The 16,905-nt window shown below is 44.5% G+C and overlaps 1 protein-coding gene across 1 annotated transcript; it reads right to left on the bottom strand.

Annotated features, from left to right (window-relative positions):
• Window positions 1–7,614: 7,614 nt before the first annotated feature.
• Window positions 7,615–16,905, bottom strand: LOC122762812 (platelet-derived growth factor receptor beta-like). Its single transcript, XM_044017981.1, has 18 exons — window positions 16,822–16,905; window positions 16,160–16,224; window positions 15,693–15,760; window positions 15,480–15,574; window positions 15,192–15,387; window positions 14,841–15,101; window positions 14,611–14,741; window positions 14,017–14,098; window positions 13,082–13,156; window positions 12,818–13,001; window positions 12,612–12,727; window positions 12,426–12,537; window positions 12,275–12,359; window positions 11,906–12,014; window positions 9,543–9,637; window positions 9,329–9,461; window positions 7,845–7,949; window positions 7,615–7,739 (listed from the first exon to the last, which is right to left on the bottom strand). The coding sequence occupies exons 3-18, from the start codon at window positions 15,751–15,753 to the stop codon at window positions 7,615–7,617; spliced, it is 1,965 nt and encodes a 654-aa protein (XP_043873916.1). The 5' UTR covers window positions 15,754–15,760; window positions 16,160–16,224; window positions 16,822–16,905.

The raw sequence follows: 16,905 nt of genomic DNA, 5'->3' as shown, positions 1-16,905 counted from the left end.
TGTTGACGATTAAATTGGGATTAGTTTCAGATCACCTACATCAAGATTAGTTCGGGATTACATTTGGATTAGTTTGGGATTGGGTTTAGATGTTTTTGATTGTTGATGATTAAATTTGGATTAGTTGAGGATTAAGTCAGTGTAGGGGCCAAAATGCATATTTGGTCTGTTTGTTTATTGTTTATTTGAAAGGTCACTCATACTGTTTTTTGGTCATGTAACTTCCGTTTTTGATTGACACATGGGTGTGGTTTAATCTATACACCTGGGCACTCGGATCGGCGGTGGGTAAGAGAGAAAGGGGGTTAGTGGCGTTCCTGATTTATATTTTCTGTTTACCGTCAAATCGTCAAATAACCAAGAATAAATCGTCAAACAATAAACATCACTGGACTTGGATTCATTTGAATGACGCGTAACTGCCTGGAGCCCACCTAAGCCTCTTAGCGACCTTTTATAGGAGAACTGTCGCTACAATTAGTAAACAGAAAATTCAATCCATAAAACACCACGGCATGGACGGAATTCAACGTTGCTTTTACCGCTTGGATCTCGATGTTTTGCACTGAACGAACTATGCAACACATTGGACTCTTTTCCGCGGATGCCTTGGATCAGAGACATAAGTCACAGTAGCGCATCACAGCCATCGGAAACGGTATGTTGGTTGATCCTCCTGTGTATTTGTTTGAAGTTGAACACAGTTTGGAGAGGCTGCCGTTTTGTCCATTGGGGACTGTTTGTTTGGGCTTGTGTTGCGCGTGCTTCGTTTGTCGCGATCGGCAATTGTTTGGGCTGATTTGACTGTGTGGTGAGCAGTGGCCGCCGTGCTGTGCTGTTGTGTTGAAAATTGCATTGTGTCTGTTGCTCAGTGCTTTGGTGAATTGTGCACGTTGAAAGTTCACATAATGAGTGACGCAAATTAAATGGAAAATACGGAGAAGAGAACGGTCGAGCTTACAGCCAAAGCGCTGGCTTGCAAAATGGAAACTCTTCAAAAGCAACGTCAATCTAATGTGACAAAAATGAAAGCACTCTCACGCGAAATTAAAGAGCTCATGAAAAATGATGAAAATGCAAAGAAAGTGCAATTCAAACTGAATGAACTCAAACAACTGGATGAAAATGCAAAGGCAGCACATGAGTCAGTGATTGTTTTACTTCCCAAAGAGGAAAAGGTAACACAAAATGAGTGGTTTGGACGCATAATAAAACACAACACAGACTTCACTGATGATGTAAAAACATGGCTCTCTGAGACTGAAAGACACTTTCAGCAAGCAAGAAATGTGACTGCAGATGTGTTTGCTGCACAATCAGTCAACTCTCCCATTCCACCTGAAGAAGAGGCACCTGTTGCACCTGTTGAATTAAAGGAAGATATACCACACTCTGATGTTCCAACTGCCATTCCTTCTCAACAGAATAAAGCAATATCTGACATGCAGGATGGAATTAAACCAAGTGACAGTGTGTCAAATGTTACCAACAGGAGTCACAAATCACATTCTTCATGCTCAAGATTTTCCACCACCTCATCTGCATGCATCAAGGCTGAGGCTGAAATGGCTGCTCTTATTGTAAAACAACAAATGCTAAAAGATAAACATGCCATAGAAGCACAAGAGGAGCAGCTAAGGAGGAAAAAAGAGCAACTGGAGCTGGATGGAAACCTTGCTGCTACAATGGCAAAAATGAAGATTCTTGGAGCCTCAAGTAGATCTGGTGTGTGCAGCCACAGATCAAGAGTGTCGGATGGTATGAACTCGTATATGGAGAAAAAACAACATGAAAAGAAAATACAAATGACTGCCACTGCTGACGGAGACAGTACTCAAACCCAATCTCTCCCCACAGTGCCAGTGACAGTTCAGTCAAATACATTAACTATGGATGCACATGTTACAATACCAGCCACATTGCCTGCTCCTAACAATGGTGAACAGAGTAACATGCTTAGCATCATGGAAAAGCAAAATGACATCACTGCATTAATGGTCCAACAACAGTCTCTCTCTTTAATGCCCAAGAAGGAGATTTGTCGTTTTTATGGTGACCCACTTCAATTTCAAACATTCATAAAATCCTTTGAACACAACATTGAAAGCAAGAACCCAAACCCCACAGATTGTCTTTATTATCTGGAACAATATACAGAAGCACAACCAAGAGAAATGGTGAGGAGCTGCCTTCATATGACAGCAGACAGAGGATTCAGGAAGGCAAAATCTTTACTGCAGGAGCACTTTGGCAACGAGCATAAAATTGCTACAGCCTACATGGAGAAGGCTCTTTCATGGGCGTCAATTAAACCAGATGACACAAAAACACTACAAGCATACACTCTGTTTCTAAGAGGATGTTGCAATGCCATGGAAGATCTCAACAACATGCAAGAGCTCAACATGTCAGCTAACCTGCTAATTATAATTAAGAAGCTGCCATATCGACTGAGGGATAAATGGAGATCTGTGGCATGTGATTTTCAGGAAAGGTACAAACAAAGGGCTACCTTCAGGGATCTGGTCAATTACCTTGAAAAACAGGTGAGGATTGCAACTGATCCAGTATTTGGAGACATCAGAGACACTCCAACACCAAGCAAGGATGGAAGAAGTTTTATGTCAAAACCACCTCATCCAAGAATCAAAGGAAGTACATTTGCAACCACTGTGACAGTTGCACATGAGAAAAATGGAAATGGACCGAGGAAAATGGAGAGTTGGCCGGCTGTAAAAAGGTGTTTGTTCTGTGGAGGTGGACATGCTTTGGAGGTGTGTTTCCTATTGGAAAAGAAAGCACATCATGAGAAAATCACTTTCCTTAAAGAAAATGGAGCCTGCTTTGGTTGTTTGCAGATAGGACACATGAGCAAGGACTGCAGGAAGCGACTCAGCTGCAACATATGCAATTTGAAGCATCCTCAGATGCTGCATATCCACCAAAGGAGATTTGAAATGGACAAACATCAAGCTCAAACAAAAGAAGAAGCTGACATCAGAGCCATAGCCTCGGTACAGACAAGTGGTCTTACTGGGGCCGGTGAAGACAATTGCAAACTCTCAATAGTGCCTGTGAAAGTAAAGGCCAAGAAGGGGAACACAACAGTGCATACATATGCATTCCTTGACCCGGGAAGCACTGCGTCATTTTGCACATTGGGGCTAATGACTAAGCTAAATCTCCAGGGAAGAAAATCTAATATTCTTCTGAGAACAATGGGTCAAAACAAGGTCGTTGAAACCAGCATTGTTTCAGGCCTAGAGGTTACAGGACTTCATGGCACTGATTTCTGTGATCTCCCATGTGTGTACACTCAGAAGACCATGCCTGTGCATAAAGGAAACATCCCACATCAAAATGACATCAATCAGTGGCATCATTTGAAGAATATTCACTTACCTGAACTGGACTGTGAGATTGAGTTGTTGATTGGCTCCGATGTACCAAAGGCTCTGGAACCACTTCAAGTCATCCGGAGTGTGGGAGATGGACCGTATGCCGTCGAAACAATGCTCGGCTGGACAGTTAACGGACCTCTGGGAGGAAAAGATGATTATGCTCAGGAGCAGTCAGAGATCAGGGTTAACAGGATATCAGTTGTTGCACTTGATGAGCAGTGGGAGCAGCAGTTCAAGATTGACTTTCCTGAGTGTGTCAAAGATGACCAAGAGCCTTCAAAAGAAGATCAGCAGTTCTTGGATTTGGTATCAACATCTGCAAAGCTAGTTAATGGACATTACTGCTTTGGTTTACCATTGAAGGACAGGGAAATCTGCTTGCCTGACAATAAGAACTGCGCTGAACAGAGGGCACTAAACTTAAAAAGGCGTTTCCAGAGAGATCCATGCTATCACTTGGAGTACACCAACTTCATGTCTGACATGATATCCAAGGGCTATGCGGAGAAAGTACCAGAAGGAATCTTGGAACGTAGTGATGGCAGAAAATGGTATCTACCACACTTTGGAGTTTTGCATCCACAAAAGAAAAAACTTCGAGTGGTGTTCGACTGTGGAGCAACATATCGAGGAGTTTCACTGAACTCTCAGCTCTTACAGGGACCAGACCTCACCAGCACCTTGATTGGAGTCATAGCTAGATTCCGTAAAGAACCTGTTATCATCGCTGCGGATATCGAAGCAATGTTCCTCCAAGTGCAAGTACCAAATGAAGATAGGGACCTGCTACGGTTCGTCTGGTGGCCTGATGGAGATTACAGTCAGAACATGGTGGAATACAGAATGACGGTGCATTTATTTGGAGCAACATCATCTCCAAGTTGTGCAAATTTTGCCCTGAGGAAATGTGCTGAAGACAACACTGGTCAGTTCAGCCCACAAGCTATCAACACCATCTTGAACAACTTTTATGTGGATGACTGCCTCGCTTCAGCAGCTTCAGAAGAGGACGCAATAGCTCTCTTTCACGAGTTAAAAGCCATTTGCTTCAAGGGAGGCTTTGTACTCACCAAGTGGATAAGCAATAGTCGTCATGTATTGGCTGCCATACCTGAAACGGAAAGAGCAAAAGAAATGAAGGATCTGGATTTGGACCATGACAAACTACCTGTTGAGAGGATGTTAGGTGTACAATGGTGTGTTCAGTCTGACGTCTTCAAGTTCAAAATCATCCTCAAAGACAGACCACTCACAAGACGAGGGATTTTGTCGACTGTCAGTTCTGTATATGATCCCCTTGGCATGTTGGCACCAGTAGTCCTGACTGCAAAAAGGATCCTGCAGGAATTGTGTCGGGAAAAGACTGGTTGGGATGATGTGATACCAGACCCTATTGTGCAAGAATGGATGAGCTGGATTCAGGAACTCCATAACCTGGAAAACTTCAAAGTCAACAGATGCTTCAAACCTACAAACTTCGGAGAGGTAACATCTGCCCAGCTACACCATTTTGCTGATGCATGTCAGGATGGTTATGGAACTGTGAGTTATTTGTTACTGCATGACAACCATGGACAAACGCATTGTGCATTTGTGATGGGAAAGGCCAGAGTTGCTCCTTTGAAGCCAGTCACTATCCCTCGCATGGAGTTGACTGCTGCTACCATGGCGAGCAGAATGGACACATTATTGAGAAAAGAGCTGCAGATGGAACTAGCAGAATCTACATTTTGGACTGATAGCACCTCTGTGCTCAAGTACATAAAGAACAGGACCACACGATTTCGAACATTCGTGGCTAACAGAGTGACTGAAATTGCCAAAGCCTCAGATGAACATCAGTGGAGGTACGTCAACACAAATGACAATCCAGCAGACATGGCTTCCAGAGGTCTGAAAGTCCAAGCTTTCCTAAAGAAGGAAATGTGGGTGTACGGACCTCCGTTTCTTCTTGGTCCTCAGGAAGAGTGGCCTCAGAACCCTGATGGATGGGATGCAATTTCACCAAAGGACTCTGAAGTCAAGAGCATAACTGTAAATGCTGCTCAAATAAAACCTGAAGTAGTGGATCCAACAACCAACTTCATCCATTACTTCTCATCCTGGAATCAGTTGAAAAGGGCAGTAGCATGGATGCTCCGAATCAAAGGACTGCTTCTGCAACGAATCAGGAAGAGGAAAACAGCAAGTGGTGTTCTCTCGTTGCAAGGAAATCTTGACACCCATGAAATCCGTCTCACAATCGGTGAATTGGAGAACGCAGAGATTGAGATAATCCGCTTCTGCCAAAAGAAGAGATTTGGAGATGAAATCTCAAATCTGAAAAAAGGAATGAATGTTAAAAGGACAAGCCACATTCATAAACTCAACCCCATTCTGGACAAAGATGTGTTAAGAGTTGGTGGTCGCCTAAGCAGAGCAGCAATGCCAGAAGAAATGAAACATCCTGTCATTCTGGCCAAAGACTTTCACATTGCTGACCTCATTCTACGACATATTCATGGAGAGGTGGGACATGGTGGTCGCAACCATATGTTATCCAGACTGCGTCAGAAATATTGGATTCCTGGTGCCACAGTATTGATCAGGAAAAGCCTGTCTAAATGTGTTGTTTGTCGGCGTATAACTGCTACTCCTGGACAACAGCATATGGCTGATCTACCCCTGGATAGAGTCTCTCCAGATGAACCACCATTCACAAACGTTGGAGTCGATTACTTTGGACCCTTTGGAGTGAAGCGTGGCAGAAGTGTCGTGAAGCGATATGGTGTTATTTTCACCTGTTTGGCTACAAGAGCAATTCACCTTGAAATGGCCTCATCGCTTGACACAGACTCTTTCATCCATGCCCTTCGGCGCTTCATAGCCAGACGAGGCCAAGTAAAAGAACTACGATCAGACAATGGAACCAATTTTGTGGGAGCACAGCGCGAGTTGAAGGAAGCTATTGAAGGATGGAATCAAGGTCAGATCCATAACATACTGCTTCAAAGGGGAATAAACTGGATATTCAATCCCCCTGCTGGCTCACACCATGGAGGTGTGTGGGAAAGATTAATCAGATCAGTGCGGAAGGTTCTCAACTCAACACTAAATGTGCAAAGTCTAGATGAGGAGGGACTCCACACAGTCCTATGTGAAGCTGAAGCTATTCTCAACAGTCGTCCAATCACAAAGGCTTCTACAGATCCCAACGACCTTGAAGCACTCACACCAAATCACCTTCTGCTTCTCAAAACTACGCCATCCCTGCCACCAGGACAGTTTCAGAAGGAAGACCTATATGCTCGCCGCAGATGGAGGCAAGTTCAATATATGTCTGACTTATTTTGGAAAAGGTGGATTAAGGAATATCTTCCCCAACTACAAGAACGACAGAAATGGTCCAACATAAGACGCAACTTCACACCAGGAGACATCGTCGTCATTGTGGATGATTCTGCGCCTCGCAACTCCTGGTTGACTGGAAGGATTGTGGAGACCATTATGGACAAAAAGGGACTTGTACGTCAGCTTCGGATCAAGTCAAAGACCGGATTTCTGACCAGGCCCATCAACAAAGTCTGCCTACTATTGGAGGCAGAGGATCATTGACTGACCCAAACTGACTTTTGACCCCTTGACTTTGTTCCTGAACACTTGACTTTGACTAATCACTCTTTCCTTAGAGAACGTATATTGGATTACAAATAATGAAGAAAGAAGATCAAGAAAATATATTTATATACTATGTTGATTATGTCGAAATTGTAATTATTATTTGAAACATAATAATTAGGGGCCGGAATTGTAGGGGCCAAAATGCATATTTGGTCTGTTTGTTTATTGTTTATTTTGAAAGGTCACTCATACTGTTTTTTGGTCATGTCACTTCCGTTTTTTGATTGACACATGGGTGTGGTTTAATCTATACACCTGGGCACTCGGATCGGCGGGGGGTAAGAGAGAAAGGGGGTTAGTGGCGTTCCTGATTTATATTTTCTGTTTACCGTCAAATCGTCAAATAACCAAGAATAAATCGTCAAACAATAAACATCACTGGACTTGGATTCATTTGAATGACGCGTAACTGCCTGGAGCCCACCTAAGCCTCTTAGCGACCTTTTATAGGAAAACTGTCGCTACAGTCAGGTTTACTGTGGGATAAAGTTAGAATTAGTTTCATCTTAAATCAGGATTAGTTTAGGGTTGATCTTGGTTAGTTATGAGTTAGTTAGGTTAATGATTTACCTGGTGGGCCGGTACAGGCTCCAAGCAAGTTGACCACGTTCAGATGAGGACCAAGATGAACCAAAACCTTCAGCTCTGACATCAGAGACTGGACTGACCCACTGTTCCCTGAAAACACACACACACACACACACACAGATAGATAGAGGGAATGATATTTATAAATAATAACAAGTCAGACAGAGAGGTGCAGGCAGACAGACAGGTACACACGTTTCACCATCTTCACAGCGACTTTCGTGGTAGAATCAGAGTGATTCAGTCCAGAGACGTGTGCTTCAACAACACGACCAAACGCACCTGAACCCAACACTTGACCTGCAGAGAGACAGACAGGTGGGCAGAGGGACAATTATTAATCAAAATATTGATCATGTTACCTGGTACCACTTTGTGATAGTACATAGTACTGCATTCTTGTGGTATTACCTGGTACTAAGCTGTGATATTGTGACATTAGAATTAACTATTGCTGCATTCTAGTGGTATTACCCAGTGGTGGTATAAAAAAGTATATTTTTTATACATTATTATTATTGTTATTTTTTAAATAATCAAATGAATGTGTGTCTGAACGTGTCTGAATGCAATGACTTTTTCAGTATGTTATGATTCTATTTCCAGAAAGAATATGGTTATTTTTTTGTGAAGCTGAGCTGGATTTTCCTGGATGTCATTAAACGCATCACAGCTCCGTGGACCTGCTCTAGTCGTATTGCTGCCATTTCCTATTTGGTTCTAACTTTGACTGACGTGTGTCGTCAGCCAATCAAAATGTGATATCATAGTGACAGAACGCCCCCAGTGATGTCATCAACGACGTTTGAACCTTTGGCGGGTTTTGAAGTAAACTGTGATCACTGCATTAACACCACTGATCCATCATGTGTCTGATCTTTTCACGACGATCGTTTGGAGAAAAGAAGGAAATGATTTCAAGAGGAAGAGGTTCATCATTTACAGTAGTTGGAGTGTTAATGATGAATTTATAACATGTTTTACAAGTGGTGAGGACAAAAGTGTTGATCAGAAATAGTTCCCCGTGTAGCTGACGCCTATGCTTATGTGGAACCTTGTTTTTGTGTCATATAGTGGTTTGTGAAAGTGCGTTTGCTGACTGACTTTACGGAACATGTGGTGCTAATATCGATGCGCAGTGGTGTGTGTGTGTGTGTGCGTGTGCACTATGGTGTGTTTTTTTTACATTTACATTCTTGTGATATTACCCAGCATTGCATTCTTGTAGTACTATGTAGTACTGCATTCTCGTAGAATTACCAAGTACTGTATTCTTGTGGTATTACCTGGTACTACAATGTCTCCTGGTTCTTACCGAGTACTTCACTCTTGTGATATTAACCATTATAGTACTGTATTGTTGTGGTATTAAATAGTTCTGGTGGTATTACTCAGTACTGCATTCATGAAGAATTACCTAGTACTAAGCTGTCTTGTGGTTTTTACTGAGTGCTTAATGCTCATGGTACTACAAAGTACTGCATTTTTGTGTTATAACTGAGAACTTCATTGTTGTGGTATTACCCAGTAGTGCATTCTGGTGGTATGACATAGTACTGCATTCTCATGGTACTGCCTAGTACTACGTTGTCCCATGCTATTACCTAATACTGCATCCTTGTAGTATTACATTGTACTGCATTCCGGTGGCTTTTAATGAGTACTTCTTGTGGTATTACCTAGTACTAAGCTGTCTCGTGGTATTTCCCAGGCGGAGTCATAAGGCAGGTGGGCGGGGTCGACGTAGGTGCACTGCTGTCCGTCAGAACTCACAGACTCCATCACTTTCCAGCGAACTTCATAACGAGGCTTCTGCGAAACAGGAAGAGATGACAGGAAGTGATGTCACTGTTGCTGATAGATGGTAACCACTGACAGTTTGTTGACACTGACCTTTCTCCAGAGGACGATGAGGACAATGAGGAAGAAGACAGCGATGATGACCAAGACCAGGACTGAGGACATCACCGCCACCTGAGACAGGAGAGCTGTGAGACAGGTGCAGACAGAGCGAGAGAGAGAGACAGATTTTATTTGAACTATTAGGAAAAATCACATTTTGATCAAAAAATGATTTAAAAGCACAGATTAAAAACAAAGTTAAAATCAATAAATCAATCAATAAAACACACAGATTAGCTGCCGCAGACGGCGTCAGAGAGACGTTGAGACGAGACCAGGGTGAGTCCAGGTCTTAATAAACTGCTCCATGTCCTTGTGACTGTAGTATTTCAAATCTATGAGGACCCTGGTGAACAACAAGCTCACGTCTTTGTCCAACGTGTCCCCTTTCCCTGCTCATATAGACGGCCATCTTGGCCTGTCCCAGTATGAAGTTTAAAAGTTTACTTCAAACCCAAGATAAAACCTGAGAACTCTTCTCCTAGTGCACTGAGAACTCTTCTAAAAACAGTGCAGTCTTTAAAAAAACAGACCGTCAGTGCAGGGGGGCAATAAAACCGTGGGAGTAGGAGACAGCCTCTCAGTGCCCCAGCAGTCTGCCTATGCTCCTTACAGACTGGATCCCCACACCAGCTGCCAGGTCTAGCTCCAGCCAGGTGAACAACAGACCCCCAGAGTCGTGACCCTGGCCTGACAGAAGCTGAGTTTACCTCCATAAACCACAAGCTCCTCAAGCAGCCACCTCCTCGCCATCAGCTTCCACACAGTGAAGGCTCCCCGGTAGAATGGTGGTAAGGTACAGAGGTCTGCAGTGCTGAGGTCCATGAAGAACAGAGGGTCTTTTAGACCCAGGCCAGCAAACCGCTGGCGAATCACGTGGGCCAGCGGTCTCCAAACCAGGTCCTTGGGGCCATACAGCAGTCGCTGAATGAGCTGGAGCCGGAAGGCAGCTCCTCTGCTGTCAAGGTGGACAAGTCCTTGCCCTCCCTCCTCTTTAGAACGGTAGAGGACAGCTGGGGGATCCAGTGAAGCTGGTGGCATTTTTGAAAGCAGGTTAGAAGGGTCCACACAGGCCAGTCTGTGCCAAAGGGAGGCAGACACCAGGTGGTTCATGATAAGTGCCCTCCCTCTGTAGGACAGGCTCCACCTCCTGAGCCTACCTTCTATCTTCTCCAGCACATGGTCCCAGTTCTTATTTAAAACTGATCCACTGATCATCACCTTTGCTGATGACATGAAACAGTCCAACGTTAGTTTTTAATGTGTAACGCTGAGTTCTGAGTGGACAGCGAGCGCTGTGCGCGTCTCCGTCTCCAACGCTGTCTGGATCATTTGTCCACGCACTCTCAACATCAAAGTCAAGCAGTGTTACCAACCAAGCTGGCAGACCACCAACCGTAGTAAGGAGACCACCAAAGACCGCTAGCTCCTTTAGCTCGGTTTAGCTTGTTACTCTCTTTATTCACACACTGCAGGTGATACACAGCCTCTCTTATTACGGTGCAGCTCTCACAATAAGAGGAATAAGTCCAAGTATGCAGGTGACAGAGATATTGTCTCAATAAAGCAAGCACATCCACTTTTCTATGTTGATAAGAACATTAAAGTGAGAAAAAATAATGGGACAAACAGAAATCAAGGGACATTTAGAATAGATACAAATGTGACATTAATGCGATTAATCATTAAATATTTGAATCTTTTGACAGCACTAGTTTAGTGTAAAGTATTTTGTAGTCAGAGTTCTTCTCTCACTAAACACCTGAACTTTCATTTTCATATTAGCTGGATCTTCATCGTCATGACCGTCCTCCTCCTCCTCCTCCTCTGCCCTCACCACAGCACGCAGCACTTCTATTTCAGGCGGATGCACGAGCAGGAGAGGAAGTAGGAAAATAAATCTTTTCAGAATAAAAGCTCCCACTGTAGACCGTTTCTGTTACACGACGTCAGCGTGATCTACACACAAAAGTCACAGTCCACACCGGTCATTTCAGAGGTGGGAGGGGGCTCGAGTTTGGTCATGTGTCACCCAAGTGAGCAGTTGTTATGGTTACTATGAGTTGGCAGCAGCTTTGGGTTAACGGGAGGAGCTAACGTGCTACAATGGCTACAACCACAACACTGTGCTCCCCTCGGCACACCTGCAGGACATTACGCTGGGGGCGGGGTTAAATCTTCAACTCCACTTTTGCTTTCCAAGGTCGAGATCATGACAACACACACCACCAAACTCCCAGCATGCAGTGCAGAGGGAGAGAGACAGACACACAAAGAGAGAGAGTGTATGATTATATTACGTCAACAGTAGTACTACAGTAGTATTGCAGTAGTACTACAGTACTTGTACATACATGTGGTCAGTACTCGCAGGTCTCGTACTCTTCGTCCGGCGAGGTTTTTGACTTCACATCGAACAAACGTCACCGAGCTGAGACCGAGGAGTGACATCACACTGTGTACCTGCACGCACACACACATACACACACGTTTGCACAGCATCTGTAGTGAGGACCCTCATAAACATTGTCTAGCCCCTGACTCAGCCTTTCTCAAACTGTGGGGTGGGCCCATTTTAGTGACGTACCACAAGAAAATCTACTCTGTGACAAGGTTTGAACCCTGAGCTCACTCTCCCAAAATGTCCTCACTGTGTATAGTTTACACACAAACACACACTCAACATGACATCTCTCCTCCCATCTGGTGACATCACTAGTTACCTGGGCGACACCTTTCTCCGTCATCTCAGTGATGTTCTCCGAGGTTGCTGATTGGCTCGTCCAGCCGCCTGTCACATTACTGCACCTGCAGACGACCCTGTTACTATGGCAACACCTGTGCATGTGTGTGTGTGTGTGTGTGTGTTGTTACCTGTGCGAGCTGTGACATGTGTACCAGGTAACGGTAGGGGGCGGAGCTCCCTCACTGACACACAAAATGGCAGCACTGCCAAACTCTGACAGAGATGTGATCCTAGGGGGCGCTGCACACAAACACACACACACAGGTAAGCACACATGCACACGCACACTAAACACTTGTCTCTCTCTGTCTAACCTTTGACCTCCAGTTTGAAAACGACCTCTGCAATGTCGTCGTCATTGGAAACAGTTGCCACATAACTTCCTGTCTGATCCATTTGGACATGAACCAGCATCAGCTTGCTAAAATACCTGCCAATCAATCAATCAATCAATCAATCAATCAATCAATCAATCAATCAATCAATCAATCAACAAACCAATCAATTAAGAGACTCAGACCTGCTGCCTGTGAGGTGAGTGGTGGTAACAGAGGAGGTTTCCATGGCAACAGTCCGGTTGTCTCTGGTCCAAACGACGGTGGGGGCGGGGTGGGCGTCGATCTCCACGCTGAATTCGACCGTGTGATGAAGGACCAACGACACGTTAGTGTCACCTGACGGCCACAGGTAAACGTAACCTCGCTCTATCAGAGAGAGGGAGAGAGTTAGTGCATGTGTGCGTGTGTGTGTGTGTGTGTGTGTGTGCGCGTGTGTGTGCACTGACCCAGAACTGTCACTGTGACGTTCTTCGTCACTCTTCTTCCTTGCGTTGTCTCCTGAACGTTACACACATATGTGCCTACAGAAAACACTCCATTATTGATCCAGTATTGATCCAAACGATCCACAGTTTGAGTACACAACACACACGTGTACAGTGTTCTCCTATATTATTGGAACAGTGAGACAAATTCCTTTATTTTTGCCATAGACTGAAAACATTTCAGCTTTTATTTCCAGGTATTTACATTTGATCTGATACACAACATAGAAGATAACACTTCTGTTTTCATGTGAGCAAAAGTATGTGAACAGATTAAGACCTAAAAAGGATTAAAGTGAATAAGACTTAATATTTAGTTGCAAATCCTTTGATTTCAATAAGTGCATTGGCCTGTGACTCACTGACGTCACCAGACTGTACATATGTACATCATAACACTGAGGCTGTGAATCAAAGCTCAGCAACGAGAGTCCAGGGAATTCAAAGAGTTCGCTCTCCTCTGGGTCCTGCAGGCAGGACTCCGCAGCCTGCGCTAAACCAGCGCTAAACCAGCGCTAAACCAGCGGTAAACCAGTGGTAAAACAACTGTAAACCAACGGTAAACCAGTGGTAAAACAACTGTAAACCAACGGTAAACCAGCGGTAAAACAACTGTAAACCAACGGTAAACCAACGGTAAACCAGTGGTAAAACAACTGTAAACCAACGTAAACCAACGTAAACCAGCCGTAAAACAACTGTAAACCAACGGTAAAACCAGCGTAAAACAACTGTAAACCAGCCAACTGTAAACCAACGGTAAACCAGCGGTAAAACAACTGTAAACCAACGGTAAACCAACGGTAAACCAGTGGTAAACCAACGGTAAACCAACGGTAAACCAACAGTAAACCAATGGAATACCATGATAAACAGATAAACTGTTGTTGGTCTACCTGAGTCGGCCACTGTTGCCGTGGAGATGTTGATGAAGGAGAGAATCTTGTTGGGCAGGAAGTCTGTGAGTGGCTCCACTTCCTGAAATATGACAGTGTTAAGTTCAGACAGACAGGTACAGGTGCAGACACAGATACAGACAAACAGACAGACAGGTGCAGACACAGACAAACAGACAGACAGTTACAGACTAGGGCTGCATAATGTATCGTTTGATCATGGTCAACGTGGTGGGTGCATGTGCGACAGTTTTCTCTTTTTTTAGAACATGTCAACTTTTGTTTTGCTTCAGACAAGAAGGAGCTGTGTGTGTGTGTGTGTGTGTGTGTGTGGGTGTGGTTTTCTCCCTAAAACCCTTAACCTCACAACCCTAAACCTCAAAACCCTAAACCCTAAACCCTAAAACCCGGTCATTGGTGAATCAACTCAATTCTTTGCAAATACAGCTGTTCAATGATGGAATTTTTGTATTTCTTAATATCACAACATGCATCGCAAAATATAAAAGCTTTTTCCAATATCGCGCAGCCCTATTACAGATACAGGTACATACAGACAGACAGGTACGGATACAGACACAAACGGACAGGTACCTGTCTGCGGGGAAATTCCCAGGTGAAATAAACCATGTCTGTGTCAGTGACTGAACAGTTGACTGTGAGAACTTCACCCTGTTTCAACACGACACTGGAGACAGACAGGACCACCTGTATCACCTGAGGAACTGAGAGACAGACAGACTGGTGAGGGGAGATTCGATCTTATTACTGGATGATGTTCAGTGTAATCACATTAGAGTGGTGTTGTAATCAGATGAACTCACCTATGATGCTGAAGACATAGTACACCTGCGACTCCCTCTGCTCGTCGCCGCGGGCAGCTACGCACACGTACGACGTGTCGTTCAGACGCCCCGTGAAGCCGCGGGCCGGATCGTACGTTGTCGTGGTAACGGCCGTCCTGCCTTGACGTTGGAACAGCGAGACGTTGAGCTGCGGGTCAGACACCACGCAGGGAATGGTATCTTCCTCCGCCTCCTTCATCACCACACCTGGACCCAGTGGGACAAACCATTCCTCTGGACCTGTGGGAGGAGTCAGGTGACCTCACATGTGTCACAGGTCAGACAGACATGGTAAGTACAGGTCAATAACTGGACGATTAACCCTGTCACCTTGTCCTGGTATGAAGACATCGATGTCTCTGCTCTGATTGGACGACGCCTCCTCACAGGTGTATCTCCCAGAATTCCTCCAGGTGGCGTTAACAAGCTGCAGGATGCTGCTGGAGCCCCGCCTCTCCACCAGGACGCCATCTAACAGTGAGTCACGAGGTAAACGCCAAGTCACCTGACTCCAGCCCGAACACACCTGAGAGAGACAGACAGGTACAGCTGAGAGACAGACAGATTCACCTGAGAAAGACAGACAGGTAAACCGAAGAGAGACAGACAGGTACTGACCACAGTGAAGTTTGTGTTTGGGTGATGTAGAACTTGTGAGGCCGATGGCAGCAGCTCTAGGCTGACGCCCCCTTCAGGACAAACAAGGAACAGACCTGCAGACAGACAGACAGGTACCTGAACACAGCTGCAGACAGACAGACAGACAGGTACCTGAACACAGCTGCAGACAGAAAGACAGACAGACAGATAGGTAGCTTGCTTGGCACTTACCTAACAGGAACAGGAAGTGCCGTGGGTTCAAACTTCCTGGTTGGTCTCTGGTTGACGCCATCTTGTTTCTGGCAATAACAAAATATAAAAATAAATAAAATAAAAAAATAAAAAATGAAACAAAGTACTTTTCCTGAACTAAGTAGCTTTGAAATACTTGTACTTTACTGGAGTACTTTCAGACTTTAGCACACACACACACACGCTCAGAGCTTACTATGAACTGAAATAGAGACTGAAGCATAATCTCTGAGCATGTGTGTGTGTGTGTGTGCGTGTGTGTGCGTGTGTGTGTGTGTGTGTCCTAATGTGTCAAACAGACATGGACACACACACACACACACTCACAGTGACTGTGGTCTTTGTCCAATCACAGCTGTCGCTGCTTCCACCGCAGCAGCAGCTATTTCCTGTGGGCAAGGCCTCGGCCAATCACAGCACAGCAGTGATGTCACTGATGATGTCACCTGTGTCTCACTCCTCCATGATGAAGACTGTCTCTCCTGATTGGCTCGCATCAAACGAGTGACAGCTGTCAATCACGGACAGACAGACAGAAGTCAGTCACCTTTAGACATCAAAACATCAAAGTCACTTTTACACAGAGTAGTAACACGGTACTACACACAGTACTACACACAGTACTGCAGTGCAGAGTACTACACACAGTACTGCAGTGCAGAGTACTACACACAATACTGCAGAGTACTACAAACAGTATTACACAGTACTGCAGAGTACTACACACAGAGTACTACACAGAGTACTACACAGTACTACACAGTACTACACACAGTACTGCAGAGTACTACACACAGTACTTCAGAGTACTAAAACAGTACAACACAGAGAAAGACAGCGCTACACAAATTCACGGTGTTAGTACTGTTAGTTGGTAAGTGTGTACTGTGTGTACTGTGTTAGTACTGTTAGTAAGTAAGTGTGTACTGTGTGTACTGTGTTAGTACTGTTAGTAAGTAAGTGTGTACTGTGTGTACTGTGTTAGTACTGTTAGTAAGTAAGTGTAGTACTGCGTGTGTTATGTCATAGTTTGTCTTGGCGACTCAGCAGAATCAAATCAGAATCTGTTGCTACGGAAACAAAGTAAAAAGAAAAATGTTTTTCAGACCTTCTGTGGCTCCTCTTCACCTACACTCCTCTTCCTCCTGTTTTTCTTCTTCTTCACTCCTCTTCCTCCTGTTTTTCTTCTTCT

Source organism: Solea senegalensis, unplaced genomic scaffold (assembly GCF_019176455.1).
Source record: "Solea senegalensis isolate Sse05_10M unplaced genomic scaffold, IFAPA_SoseM_1 scf7180000016105, whole genome shotgun sequence".
Classification (NCBI taxonomy): Eukaryota; Metazoa; Chordata; class Actinopteri; order Pleuronectiformes; family Soleidae; genus Solea; species Solea senegalensis.
This window is presented reverse-complemented; position numbering and strand designations above follow the sequence as displayed.

Coding starts and splice junctions, on each gene's coding strand:
- LOC122762812 (XM_044017981.1), bottom strand. CDS start 15,753: ATGGCGTCAACCAGAGACCAACCAGGAAGTTTGAACCCACGGCACTTC. Junction 15,102..15,191: donor TGTCTTCATACCAGGACAAG/GTGACAGGGTTA, acceptor CTCCTCCCACAG/GTCCAGAGGAATGGTTTGTC. Junction 9,638..11,905: donor CCTGCGAGTACTGACCACAT/GTATGTACAAGT, acceptor CCTGTCTCACAG/CTCTCCTGTCTCAGGTGGCG.